Below are 14942 nucleotides of genomic sequence, written 5' to 3'. Positions count from 1 at the left end.
CCCCAGTGAGGTCTTTCTTCTAAACAACATTCAGCACTCTGTCGTCCTGCATACATGCAGTTGATGAATGGATTATGCTGAATAAACTTGCCTTAAATATTGCAAAACCTGAATTTCTCCTGATAGGTCTGTCACCCATATTGGAAGATTTCAAGCAAGTGCAATTTAAGGGTCAATTTTTTCTATTACTAACTGAAGCTAGAAATTTAGGAGTGATTTTTGATTTTGTCTTTTCATTTAATGCTCAGATAAAGACAGTTATCAAGATTTGGGTTTTTTTTTTTTTTTTATAAGTTACAGTTGGTTAGGCAACTTAAGTACATTTTAGGTACTTGTGATTTTTTAAATTTTTTTTCAGACCTTTATTCTACCTATGCTTGATTTTTGCAACATCATTTATTTTGGACTCCCAAAAACACATCTGTTCACACTGCAAGTTGTTGACAATTGAGCTGCGTGCCTAATATCAGGCTGTGGGAAGCATGAGCACGTGATTCCAAAACTGATTGTTACACTGGCTGCCCGTTGCCTTGTGAGCTAAATTTAAATTAATTATGTTCATTTTCAAATCTCTGCAAGATAATTTATTATTTTATTTAACAATTTTTTATACCGATATTCTTGTAACAAGTTACAAATCAATTCGGTTTACATTGTAACAGTAAACAGTGCATCGAAGAATGCAATTACATTGAACAAGGAAGTACAAACTTGGATCATACAACTGTGTATCTGTGTATCTGAAATCTTTTCTGTCATCTTATGTCCCGGCCCATGCATTGCATTTCAGTGATCACCCTTTGCTTGTGATCACTTCATTTAAAGATTTTTGAATGCGAGCAATTTCTGTTGCTAATCCGCAAGCTTGGAATTTGGTACCTTTAACATTAAAGTAGATTTCTGATATGCTGCATTTCCAAAAGACATTAAAAACTTTCCTTTATACAGATTTTATTTCTGGGGCTTGATTTTTCTGATTAATTTTTAGTGATTAGAAATATGGAGTAGACTATCAAGAAACAATCGATGATGAAAATGACAACACTTAGATTATTATTGGCTTTAACAAATGAAGAACATTTTACTGTGTGACGATTTGATATTAAAACAGCGTATCTTCCTGGAGAGCTACAAGAAGAATTCTACATGGAGCAATCACTAGGGATTGATGAAGAGGAAAAGATGACAAGAGTTTTCAAGCTCGAAAAAGCATGTCTGTGTACCCTTAGGCTGGGGTGAGATTTTCTCTATCTGCAGGGAGGAGCCTTGCAGGTTCCCATCACCAGCAGGCAAACCCTGGCAAGACAGAGACTGTGTGAAGGCTTCACCTATACCAGCCTTCATTTCCTTCAGGTTGAGCCTTTGGGTGCAGGGGCCAATAGGCGAAGGTCTCAGGTTGAAGACGAAACAGCAGAATCCAGGGCCAGGCAAGGGTCGAAGATAGGCAAAAATGGAATTCCAGCTAGGGATCGGTGGCAGGCAGCAGTCAGGCGAAAACGGAAGTGCAAGCAAGGGTCAAAACCAGACGAGGCAGGAACACACTAGCAACACACACTATGGAGGTAGCATAGCTGGACCTGTTGCTGAGGTGAAGGAGGGCATCAGAGGCTGGCTTAAGAAGGGGAGGGCCAAAGATGTCATCAAAAGGTGCCGCGGGGAATTTCCTGCCACAGGTCCTTTAAGGGTTGTGATGTCTCCATGCGCTAGAGGGGCTACTGGCTTCCTGCCGTGCTACATTTGCCGTGCTGCTGCGAAGATGCTGGGAGGAGGTGAGCCGCAGACACAACACTATTGAGTTAAACCATAAAGAAACTGAAAATAGATCATGTAGATGTTCCATACCAGAGTCTTATTGGAAGTTTGATACATCTTGCACAGGCAGCAATATCAAATATTACATTTGTAGTTCATTATCTGAGTCAGTTCAATGCTTACTGTACGACTGAATACTGGAAGATACCCAAACATATTCTCAGCTATCTTGGAAGAACAAAAGATAAGATCTACAAAACTATCAAAGAAGGAAAGTGTTAATTAAAATTCTGAAAGAACTTTGATTTAACAAGTACTGTAAAGACCCAGTTGACATAAAAACCAACAGCCAATTCGTGATGAAACTGGCAGAGCATGCAATTCATCACCAGCGAACAGGTGTCATTCATGCAAGTGGAAGAGCGTTGGAAATGCCTTTTATGTTGTTGTGCTGGGTTCAGTTAGCTAGGTCTAAATTGTTTTGAGCAACTAGAGCTTCTGTACTGCTCTTTGTATATTCTTCTTGTTTCTGTATGAATTGAGCTACCGGCTGCTTACAGTTCTAGTTTATCTTGTTAGTAAAAGCAGTGCTGTTTTACTGTTCTAACTTGTTTTTCTATAGAAGACATTATCTTATCTAAACAAATTCAGTTGTGCTAGCAATCTCTAACAAAAGTCCATGTACAATTAGCCAGGCAGAGTTGGGGAAAGCCATTGCTTATCCTTGGGACTGAGCCACAGAGAATTAAATATCTGGATTGACCAGTGTTGGAGACTGGATGCTGGGATCAGTGGTCTTTTTGGTCTGTCCCAATATGGCACATCTTATGTTCTTATAATGCAAATTTTTTTTCCAGAATAAAAAATAAAGCTGCTGTTCAGCCTTACTTTGTGTCTGAATTATGTCATTTTTCTTTTGGAAGATTTATGTGTAGTAAATTTTAGTTGTTGCTGTGGGGAAGCAGGGGAAGAAGGAATCTCAGGGAGGGGAAGGAGCGGGGTAGCAGGTGGTGGAAAGGGAGGACTGGGAATGAGGAAGCAAAGGAGGGATGACTGGAATAGAGAGAAAAGGAGGGGAGGGAAGCAGTTCTGGGATCGTGGTAGGAGGGGCATGGAGATGTGTAGAGAGAGAGAGTTTCTGGGATCATGCGGAGATAAGGAGGTCCTAGAAGAGGGGATTGGAATCCAGAAAAGAGAGGGAATTGTTCCCCCAACCCTCTCGGTTCCACCTCACGTCCCCACCCTCTTTCTCTCCCTTCCTGGTCCTCTCTCTCCATTCCTCTCCACGTTCCAGGTGCATTCTCTCTCATCCCAATATCCACGTACGCTCTGATTCTCTGTCCCCTCCTCCATGCACCCCACCTTCCTTCCCCCACCTCAGATCCTCTAGCCATACATCCCTCCTATATCCCAACCCCTTTCACACAATCCATTCCCCAAAGATCCTCTAGTGAAACTACCCCGCTCTGGTCATACAAACTCTCAACCTCTTTGACACAGTCCCCCAGAAGCTCTAGTTTCACATCGCTTTTAGCCCACTGATCACTTTTCCCTCCCTCCTTCGCTAGTCAGGAGGCAGAACGAGGAGGAGAGTGGCGTGTGTTGAGTCGCATTCTTTTCCCTTGCTGCCTGGGGCCTGACCACGTTCAACGACATGCAAAATTTCCCAGTTTCCGAAGAAAACTGGGGGCCAGGCTGGGTAGGGCAGCAGCAGCTGTGTGGTAACATATTTTAACTCCCTCCCCACAGAGCAAATCCAGCTCCTGCGCTGATTGCATGGAGGCGGGAGGAGGTTGGCATGCGTTGGGCTGCGTCCTCTTTCCCGTCTGCCCAGGGACCAACTGCTTTGAGCCTCAAGGGGGCCTGATGCACTCTGTGCTGCTCCTCCTCCTCTTGCTTCCCAGTCAGCACGGGAGGTGGAAAGTGCCCTGGAGAGGGGGGAGGGAATTGAAACGTGCCACCGGACAGCTGCAGTTGTCCGACCCGGCCTGGCCTCCAGTCTTCTGCAAGAATTGGGCAGTTTCACAGGGAGGTGTGAATTGTGCAGTCCTTCCTCCAGCTGCGGGATTGTGAGGATCAGGAGTCCTGTTTATAATTCACAAACCTGGAAACCCTGACAGGCAAATTATATCTGGTATTGGCACACTCACAAGTGAAACATTTGGACTAATAATATGATTCTTATACCCTTAGTACAGAACACAAACAGCTTCAGACAAATTACCACAGACTTCCTAAACAGAGAAAACATCATCAAGCATCATGTGGCTATACAACAACATTCCCCGTACCGAGAGAAGAGTTGTATGCTAGAAATTTCACAAGATACCTCCCCTGAACCTCTAATACACTTCAGAAATTATTACAGAATTAATCAAATTCATTTTGATCCAAAATACTTTAGCTTCAATAAATAATGGATCATGGGAGCTACTATGGGCACCAGGATGGCACCCACAGTATGCCAAACTCTTAATGGCAGAATTGGAAGAGAAAATCCTGAACAGATGCCAAACTAAATCTTTCAGGCATTACCAGATACACTGATGATATTTTCATGATTTGGCTGAGAGGGAAGAAAATTTTAAGCAATTTTACAGCTCTTTGAATGCAAGCCATCCTTCTATCAGATGCAAATTAGATTAATGAATATGAGGAGTTATTTTTTGAACTCTACAGCCTTCTTTAACAATGGACATTTATAAACATCTTTATACCGACAACCAATTGACTGATGCAGCTACCTTCACAGCTATTCTACCCTTCACATGCAAAAAAGGTCCAGAGCCAAGCCATACAATTCCCTCATATACTGTGACCTAAAAGACAGGGATAAACACCTCTAAGTACTGATTTAATCCTCTTTCTCTTCTTTCTTTTTTTTTATTGCCATACTGGGTCAGACCAAGGGTCCATCAAGCCCAGCATCCAGTTTCCAGCAGTGGCCAATCCAGGCTACAAGTACCTGGCAAGTACCCAAACACTAAGTAGATCCCATGCGACTAATGCCAGTAATAGCAGTGGCTATTCCTCATGTCAGCCCAATCAATGGCAGTCAATGGACCTCTCTTCAAAGAACTTATCCAAACCTTTTTTTAAACCGAGCTACACTAACTGCACTAACCACATCTTCTGGCAACAAATTCCAGAGTTTAATTGTGTGTTGAGTAAAAAAGAACTTTCTCCGATTAGTTTTAAATGTGCCACATGCTAACTTCATGGAGTGCCCCCTAGTCTTTCTGTTATCCGAAAGAGTAAATAACTGATTCACATCTACCCGTTCTAGACCTCTTATGATGTTAAAAACCTCTATCATATCCCCCCTCAGCCGTCTCTTCTCCAAGCTGAACAGCCTTAACCTCTTTAGCCTTTTCCTCATCTTCAAGAAAATTGCATCTTCACCCTGGGGGGATTTACTGCATTGCAAACAGAGCGGGTACTTCTTGTAATAACATGCAATCCACAGCTAAAATTAATTACTAGAATAAATATTTCCTGCTCCTCTAGTTCTAGCTTTTTGGCAGCTACCTAATCTGAAGCAAAAACTGGTCCAGATGCAAGTTTGAAACATATATTCAGAAAGAAGAAAATAGCATGAAACCCTGCAAAACACCACACTGCAAAGTGGCTGCACATAGAACAGAACCTTGGAAAAACGGTGAACCTAAAATAATCAAGCTGTATATTGCCCTGTTAATGTAGTATATATCATCTATTGTAGAAAATACGGAGAGTGATCCTACGTGGGCAAAACAGGTTAGAAGTTCAAGTGGAGATTCCTGTGAGAGAACGCATTTCTAGCCTAGACCTTTGCAGCCGTGATCAAATGATCAGGATACTAAAATGGATCTGCAAACCCACCCAGGAATGTCAGATTTTGGAAATGAAAATGAACACACATATAGAAGCAAATATAAAGGGAATTAATAGAGATGTTGATTTTCGTCCTATTTAACAGTCTTATTCTTCCTATAGCTGTAAAATCTGCTGCTTCTGTTTGTCCTCCTCACCCATCTACAAACACATTTCCCACCCTCATCCTTTTATGATACAACTCCTTATGGTTTTAAAAACACACACGGATTCTAAATTGAACCTCCAGTTTACCTGTATATTTAAGAAACCTTGTCCTTAGCTCATTTGGCATTGACTGGATGAAGAACGTAGAAATAGTAAAGCAGTCAATGATGGCAGATAAAGCCCAATTGACTCACCCAGTCTGCCTAGTTTTTTGTTCTTTGGTTCTCTACAACTTTGTGTGCATGAGCATATAAATTCCCATTCTTAAACAGACACCATCTCTTCTCCCCCCCTCCTCTCTACTCTGTTACCACCACTGCCCTCCGTGTCTGTCCCAGTGATGCCCACTGGCCTCCCCAGCTCTGCCACTAGCCACTCCCTAGGAAAGACATTTCTCTTCATGTTTCTTCAGAGCCTTACATATAGTAGATGAAGAGGAGTGCAGTTAAGGACCATTTGGCTCATCTAGACTGAGCTGACAGCAGAAGTGTGACCATCTCCAGAATATCGTTCTTTATCTGTTATTGTTCTCGTCCTCTTTTGGTTCTTATAAATTCTATTTTTAATCCAACACCCAGGCCCCTACCCATTAGGCCTGGATTTGCCAATAGGCATACTAGGCCTGTGCCTAGGGTGGCAAAATACCAATACTTGAGATTTCTTTTCCTCACACAATAAAAAGGAAATAAATTATAGAGACACATGGCAAGGTTTATAATATAATATAAAAGATGGAAATGTTTGTCAATGTACTTCATCATTTTCAAATTGTTAGCACGGAATCTACCCATGAGCTGCCACAGAAAGCTGTGGAGCTGGGCCTTAGACCTACTTCCTGTTGTCCGACCTTACTGGGGGAGGGAGGGTGGGCACAACAGCACTATCACTGCCTAAGGGGGACAGAATCCGTCACTGCTTCCCATATTTTACTACTAAGCTTCGTAATAAAACAGACAATTACCCAGACTAGTGAGGCTGCTGTCCAAGTATCCAGCTTCTTCCTGCTTGTCGATGTTGGGCTTGTAACCATGACTGCTCCGTGCAGGTTACCCCAGCTTTCTTGGAAACCTGATGCAGCCGTACTGCTAATGTCAGGGTTGTAACCGCGGCTTGTATGCTTCCATCTTTTACCTTTTAAAATTCCAGAGGGAGAGCTCCCTTTCCCTCTCCCTCCTCGTCACTTCTTGCGTATAGTGCACATGGCCGTACGTGGAGGGCTTGCTGCAAGGTGGCGATCCAGGTATAGGGCCCCTTCCTCCTTTCTCTCTCCCCGGATCGGGATGTTGCTGCGCGGCGGACTTGATGCCACGCTTCCCACTTGGTGGCTTTTCTCCATCCTGGTGCTGCTAGAGGTACAGTGTTTGCATGGGGTCAAGACAAAATGTGAAATGTCGCAGTTCCAGAGTGCCAGTGGTCACTGTATTACCTCCTTATGGAAGCGTGATGGGGGTAAAGGCTGTTCTGGCCAATGTTTTTTTTTCTGAAAGCGTTAGGGTTCATGGCGTGACCGTTTGTGAGATTGTGTATACTATCATCGTTCAGTAGACGTGGAATCTAAAATGTCTAGATAAGCAAAAACTTTTTCAAATATTTTTATTAAATTAGATTTTTGGTAAAGATTAAAAGTTACATTTAAAAATATAATAAATAAAGACCAAACATGTTATAGCTGGGTAAAAGGTAAATGACGTTATTCAGATTGCTTCTCATTCCGTAGTGCTAGTTAATATCTTTGTAGTGGGAGGTCTCTCATGTGTGTTTAATGTGCATCCTGTTATACTTTTTGCTTAATTGTTAAATGTATTGCAAGTTGAACCTTGTAAACCGTTATGATGGCTTTACCGAATGACAGTATATAAAACTCAACAAATAAATAAATTGCGGGCAAGAGTCTGTGGCTTAAGAATTGTGAGCACATTTAAAATCTGATCCCACTCTCTGAAGATTTACTATTTAAGTTTGAAGAACCTTTATTGATGTCGTTTGCATGTTTTTGGAATATTATATGAGGTGATTGCTCTTTGTTGTTTTAAGAAATGAAAGTGACATTTGAGTTTGAATTCATTACAATGTATTGCCTGCCTAGTCACAGCAGCAAGAATTTGAGCAGGTTACAAAACAAAGAACATAGACAAATTTAAAAATACCTAGATTACTCACAAAAACAACCAAAAAAGGAAACTCCATCCGAACACGTACAAAGGATGGTGCTGTTCTATCAACATGGTGATTCTCCAACTGGAAAGTCCCAGGCATGACGTGGCACTGTTGAAGTCAAAGGGCTTTGGACTGATGAAATGAAAATTGAACTCTTCAGTCACAACCACACAAGATACTGTAACTTCATTTTTCTGAAAACCAGACAGGCATTGGGGGGGGGGGGGAAGGGGGGAGTGAGGGTACTCCAGGACTGACTTGAAAAACGTAATAAAAGGAGCAAAACTTTGCAAAGGCTTGCCGAAAGAGCAAATAGTGCACATGATTTGTGATAGCATGTACTATTTTCCCTTTTAGCATGCAAAATTTACTTTGTGGAATTATATTTAAATTACTAGTCATTGCAATGCAGAATTATGCAAATGAACTCAGTAACTATGAGTGTATAGTAAAGCCATGCAAAAGTAACTTCTCAAATATGATTTTGCAAGAACTTTAACTAGAATTCAGGTGAGGGCTAGAAGTTTTTGCAAAAAATTTCATAGCTGAACTTGTTGCAGTAATTTTCTATCAAGACCATTTGCATGAAAGACTTGGTGGACAAAAGGCCACATATTGTTTAGTAAAGTGTGAGTGAAATTTGGAGAACTTCAGTAGAATAGACTATTTATCTCAGTACCCTTCAATATACAACTTCTCTTTGGGGCAAGGGACCAATGCAATATGAACTATGAAACAATGAAGGAAGAACCATTCTTTTGATGGGATAACTAGTGGCTACTGTAGCTTTTGACTGCAATTTCTTTAATTTCAGGGTGGAGAAGTGCATGATGGCTCTGATCTGATTGGTCCTGCGGAACCATTTTCAGATTCCCTGACGGACAGCCTTTCTGACTGCAGTACTGAAGGTTTGTTTTAGACTCGTGCAATGCTCTTTGTATCCCCATTCTTCTTTCATATTAAAAGCTCTACAACCCTTCAACTGAATTTTCTGTAACAGTATTTTCTGGTTCTTTTGCTTTTTGCTGCTTATTGAAATCTCTGGGTTTCTCATGATAGTTGTTCATCTGTGGTATAGGTCAGTTGAAAGATTGCTTTTGCACACTTGGTGTAAATCACAGCGTCCTAGATTCCTTGTGTGTGTTTGGGAAATTGACAGTAACCCAATGTGATGTGTGGTTTGCCCTGCACGCAGCATGTGAGTGTGGGGGGGGGGCGGAAGCAGAATGAAGGCTCTGCTTGCACTGCCTCTGGCTCAGCAGGCCTCGATTTGTTAACATGAACCCCATAAACAGTTGAAAACAGTGTGTTTAACCAGAGAAAAGAAAACGTGCAGAGCCTTTGCACCAAACTCCAGGCAGTGAGTGACGCGATGGAGCTTGGCCACCAGAAGTGGATTTATACCCACTTCTACTACTTAACATTTCTGTAGTGCTACACGACATATACAATGCTGTACAAACATACAAAAAGGACAGTCCCTGCTCAATAGAGCTTACAGTCTAATAAGACAGTCATACTGGACAAGAGACTTGGAGCATTTCATAATGCAAGACAATGGTTACAACAAACAAAAAATGTATTGGGGGGGAAGGAACACGCAAGTGATATTTCCATACATCCTGCCCACTCCCACATCATGATCCCCTGCCTTTAAACTGGCTCTAAAAGACCCCATAAGAAAAGATTACCAATGGCCTTCTATGCACTAAACCTCCCTTGGCCAGCTGTATTGGCTTACAGAGACTGGTATCTTGGGTCCAGTCCTGCCTATATGGTAGGAGGAAGCAGGCCTCAGCTACAGCCTCCCAGTGGAAGTGGAGGAGACAAAACCAGAGTCTGAATTCAAGAAAGCAAGGGCTAAAGACGGAATCTTTAAGGAGGTGATGAGAATTATAATGCTAAATTAATTGGATGGATGGGCAGACTGGAAGGGCCGTACGCTCTTTGTTTAGATAACTATTTAGATATAGCATATAGAGATACATATATATCTTTACATAAATATATAGCATATCTTGTCTCAAAGAATCATAGTGAAATTGAAAAAAAAAGCTGGGTCTTTCAGTATGTTATCCTCTAGATGGCAGCATTAGCAGGCGACAAACCAGGGATTTAAAAAAACCTCTTTAGATTCAAAATCAATCAAGAGAAAAGGGAATTTGAAAGGACAAGCCCTGATACAGGCAAAATGAAAAATTGCAGTCAGCTTTACAGACACTACATTCATTACACAGCAGTCACAAAAAGTGTGGAGAAACCCAAAAGGAAATAATCAGCATCAAAATCTTAATGGAAACCCAAACAAACAAACGATGAATAATAAATAGCAAGTTATATATGCAGTGCGAGTCAAGGCACGATCAAAAGTACAAAACACAGATTATCTTGTATGTGCTCATCCGTAATAGAAAGTGACAAATATGCAAAACCAATAGAGAGAAAACCAGTTGCCATAAAATCCAGAGCAGCCATCAGATGGAAGACTGTTTGCAGAAAAAGGGGAGCAAGGGAGGGTCAGCTAATTGAATAGAAAATGTCACATCAAGGAAAGAATAGATCTGTTAAGGGAAAATGTTATACCGGATTGACAGATGTGGAACAAGTTTATAAGAATCAAAGAAAAAGTACTGTTCCTGAAAAATGCTGGAAGTGGATGTTTGATAGCGATGCCTGTGTCCCATGAACTACATAAAACCCACTAACCCTGTAAGCCACTTTATAAAAAACAAACATTAACAATTAGACTCGACCACGTGAGTCAGTTGGGAACTGTGGATTGCTTAACAAATTGGCAGCAAAGCTTCTATAGGTGCCATCAGAAGTGGCTTCCAAAGAAGGGACCTGTGTGCTGTTTAGAGCGCATGCTCCATATTTTTTATTTTTTAAGACAATCATTTTGACTAAAGGGCAGTGAAAAGACACAGTCGGCCTTCTGACTTTTACAATTTTATGGCATTTATACTTCAGTGGTTCATCCTTGAGAGAGGTACTTCTACCAAAGTACATATGGGTTCTGGATTTTATGCCTGCTGATTATTTTTCTCTGGCCGAGTTTGGTTTTGCCTCTTGTCATTTTCTGTAACTGATGAGCTGATCTAGGATAATAATCCGTGTCTTGTATTGTTGATTATCTCTTGATTCACACTGTGGGGATAATTTTGAAAGGCACTTGCACGCGTAAAACCTGGCTGTATGCATATAAGTGACTCTTTGAGCATAGCCCCGGTGTGTATGTGCAGAAAAGTACGTGCAGAGCATGATTTTGCAGGGCTTAATTTTGGGAGAAAAGCCATGAACGCAGTTCTGCCACTTCTTCTCAGGCTTAAGAGGCAGCGCAGCAGGGGTGTTCTGCTCCAGCCCCTCCCCTCCGGGCAGCCTGCAGGGAAGAGAAGAGGAGGGGCTGAGCCTGGAGCACACAGAGAAGAGAACAGTCATTCTGCTCCCTAATCCAGCCCCTCCCCTCTTGTTCTTCCTCCTGCTCACCTTTCCTCCTGTATCGTAGGGAACAAACAGGGGAAGAGGGGTGATACTGAAGCAGACATTGCAGAGCAAAGAACAGGCACAAGTCTGAAGTTTCAACCCTGTCCCTGATGAATGGCACTACTGCTCACAACTTTCAGACTTTTTTGTGTCCATTACCCAAGGGCTTAATTTCTGGTAGAACAACCCAGAATGGCATTCTGCCACCTTTTTTCTTGGGACCTGAGAAAGCAGAGCAGAGCTGACTCTGCATACCAGTTTTGGCTCCCCTGAGGAAACAGAACTGAGCCAGTAGTTGCATGGATTATTTCTGGCTCCCCAGCCCTTGGAGGAAGCAGAGTAGAACAGAGAGTATTTGAGCTGCTTACCCTGAGACAAGGGCAGCCACATGGCTTTGAATTTTGTGCAGTATCCCAGCACACTTTTGGAAGCTGTGAGACAACAGCCAAGATAAAAAAAAAAAAAAAAGACGCGGGGTGAATGCTGCTCAGCCCCACTACTTCTGCCACTCTTGAACGTATTGACTTCCTGCTTAGCATGCCGAGATCCCAGGCCCTGCCTCCTCTTGCTGGTGGTGACCATAGTGGTGAGGGTGAAAGAACCAAGATATGGAATGAGGGAATTGGGAGAGGTGGAGGAGTGAGTGAAGGGATTGGTGGGAGGGGAAGGAGAATGGGCGCTGCGAGGGCAAGAATGTGAGAGAGGATTGGAGAGGCTGTGGGTTATGTGGGAAAGAGTGAATCGGGGGATGAAAGGTGCTGCAAAGTGTGAGTGATGGGATCGGTGGGAATATGAGATGTGAGTTGGAGGGGGGACAGTCTGTGAGTGAACTGATCGGAGGGGATGGACAAAGGATTTGGTGTGGATCGGGGAAGCAGAGAGAAGAGAGGGGACCATGTGGTGTTGCTTCCTTTCTTCCATCTCCAAAGAGGCAAAGAGCAGGCCAGGCTTTTGAATTCCAAGCCCCACACCCCTGTCCGAGAAGACTGAGAGCGGTGGAGAGTGCACACCATTCTGCTCCTACTCTTCCCCCCCCCCCTCCAAGGCGGAGCTGAGTCTGCCGATTCTGGCTTGAAGAGGTGGCCTGTACTTTACTGGCCGAGGAGGGAGAGGAGGAGGAGAGTTGCTGTGGAGGATGATTTTTCAGGAGGGGCTCAAGGATCACCAGAGAGAGGGAGTTAGACTTAGGGGCTTTAGGACCACTGGGGAATTTATGGGGAGGCTGGGGTCGGAGGATCAAGATCATCAGGGCAGAGAGGAGGATGGTGATAGAGAGAGAGAGAGCCCCAATCTCTCCATCCATCCTCTCCTCCTTATCCCAGTGATCCTGCTTCCCCCAACCTCCCAGCTGTCTTTTGCTTAACCGTGCTCATTGAACAGATTAAGAGCGTGAAGAACGTGTGTGGGCATGGATGTGCGAGAGAGAGAGTTCACACTTGGCCCTGGCCACGCCCCTTTGCACAGGTCTCACCTAGCCCCTGGCCACGCCCATCTCCCCGCCCCCTCCACATTTCCACTTCCTTTTTTGTCTGCAGATTAAGCCCCGCTTTTCCGTGCATAGTAAATAGGCTTTTCGGAGGTGGCGTTGGAGAAGGATCGGGTTTGGAATTACACGCCTGCTTTCAGTTTTGGAAAGTACGTGTGTAAATCCCCCCGCTGAAAGTTACCCCTCCTCTTGAGCAGGCATAACTCTGTGCGCACATGACGCATGGGCATCTGCACATACTTGCACGTTTTTAAAGCAGATTTATGTGCATAACTTTGGCTTGAAACTTCTAGCTAAAGTCTGAAGGTAAAAAGTACCCATAGACTTTATACTCTGCAGGCTGTTTGAAATGACCCACCCCAGGTATAACTGCTCTTTATTTGTTATTGTTTGGGTTTCCCTCCAATGCTGTTTCACACTCTTTGATCTCTCATTGCTATGTATTAAATATTGTGTATTTAAAGCCAAGAGCAATTTTTGCATTTCAGTCTGCAGCAGGGGTTGTTGACCCTATAGATTCCCTTTTTTTTTTTCTCTTCACTATTAGCAGGGCTCGTCTCAAAGCACTCCTGTTTTGCATTTCAAGCACTGGATTTAGTTGGTTTGTTTCATTTTTCTTTGACATTTGCTAAATGTTTTGTGCAGTTCATATTTGCTGCACTGCACATCTGTCATGTTGTGGCAAGTGTTGTCATCCTTTAACCCAATAATAATTTTTGAGAGGATTTCACTCACGCCTAGGAAAGATGTAGCATCTATTAACGTACAATTGCACACAGAAAGATGGTTTCATCTAGGCCTAATTCAACTTTCTGTGTATTTAGCCTTGCAAGCCTTTTAACTATACCACCTATGTGCAAGGATGGACCATTTTACAGAAAATGTGGGTGCTAGTCAACATTTCTGGCTCTAGAGAAAATAAATGTTCTTGTAAACTTTTTGCTTTTACTCTTTTTTTTAAATTTAATTTAATTTTTATTATGTATACTTTTTTTTGTTTATTTTCTGATTTTTTTTTTTTATTTTGCTTTAAAAAAAATTTTTTTTTTAAACTTTTATGTTTGTTCATCCTTCAGCTTCTTCCCCCCTCCCTCCCACTTCTCTCTCTCTCTCTGCCCATCCTTATCCCATCTTCTCCAGCCCCAACACATCTTTCACTGGCCTTGGGCCAGCAGCAGCAGTGGCCTCTCCCACTATGCCGGGCTGATGGTGGCTGCAGGAGCAGCAGCTACCTTTTATCCTGCCAGCCCTGGACTGGCACGAGTAGCCTCTCTCTCTCTCCAGCTGGGCCTGCGCTAATGGCAGAAGCTGCAGTTGGGCTTGCTACAGCATCAGGCGTCAGGCCCTCAAATTCTAGGTTATCTGGCGCCTGACATTTTTTCAGCCTTGCCTATTAGGCATCACTGATGTGTGTCATTCGCAGTTCCATGACTCTATGAATATGTCTAGTTGTGAGGTTCTTCCCCCTTGTTTTTTCTTTCTTCTCCTTACATTATCTACTTAAACCTTTTTTTCTTTCCCCATTGGAAGGGGAGGGGAGAAGGCAATACAGGGCAGCCGGCTTCTATTCTTTCGTTTTCCAGCCATTTGGAGCCTGCTTCAGTCCCTCTTACCTCCACTAATGATGGAGGCTGAGATGTCATGGGCCTTCTTCTTTGGCTGCCCTGTTGTTCCCTCCCCTTTCTGTTCACCCCTTTTCCATGTTTCCATTTTTAGGTCCCTCTGCAATTTTGTGATTTTACAGCTTTTTTTTTTTTCCATTTTTTCTTGGAATTTGCTTATTTTGGTGCAGTGATTTTCTTTCCCTGGCACCCTCTTCCATGTGTGCACTGGACCAGACCCTAGGCCGTCTGTCCTCACTGAAACTAACTAGACAGTTTGGCAGACTGAAATCCACATGTGTGAGGAGCGATTTCAGCCATGAGGTCAATACCTTTTGCAGGAAATGAGTGTAATTAACTGCGCCCCCTCCCTTGATTGCTTCTGCAGTCAGCACTCCTGAGGGGCAGCTAAAGCAGAAGTGCCTCTGCTGATGGGTGAGCAG

General features: G+C 43.0%; 1 protein-coding gene across 3 annotated transcripts in view; it reads left to right on the top strand.

Annotated features, from left to right (window-relative positions):
* RPS6KC1 (ribosomal protein S6 kinase C1) overlaps positions 1-14942 on the top strand; it is a 287188-nt gene that overhangs the window by 47567 nt on the left and 224679 nt on the right. For all 3 annotated transcript variants that reach the window (XM_029593219.1, XM_029593217.1, XM_029593218.1), the window contains exon 5: positions 8744-8837. In XM_029593219.1, coding sequence (XP_029449079.1) covers positions 8744-8837 — 94 coding nt within the window. The remainder of the gene's footprint in view (positions 1-8743; positions 8838-14942) is intronic.

This window comes from Rhinatrema bivittatum, chromosome 3 (genome assembly GCF_901001135.1).
Source record: "Rhinatrema bivittatum chromosome 3, aRhiBiv1.1, whole genome shotgun sequence".
In the NCBI taxonomy this organism is placed as follows: Eukaryota; Metazoa; Chordata; class Amphibia; order Gymnophiona; family Rhinatrematidae; genus Rhinatrema; species Rhinatrema bivittatum.
Note: the sequence above shows the minus strand (reverse complement) of the source record. Positions and strands in the feature narration are given on the sequence as shown.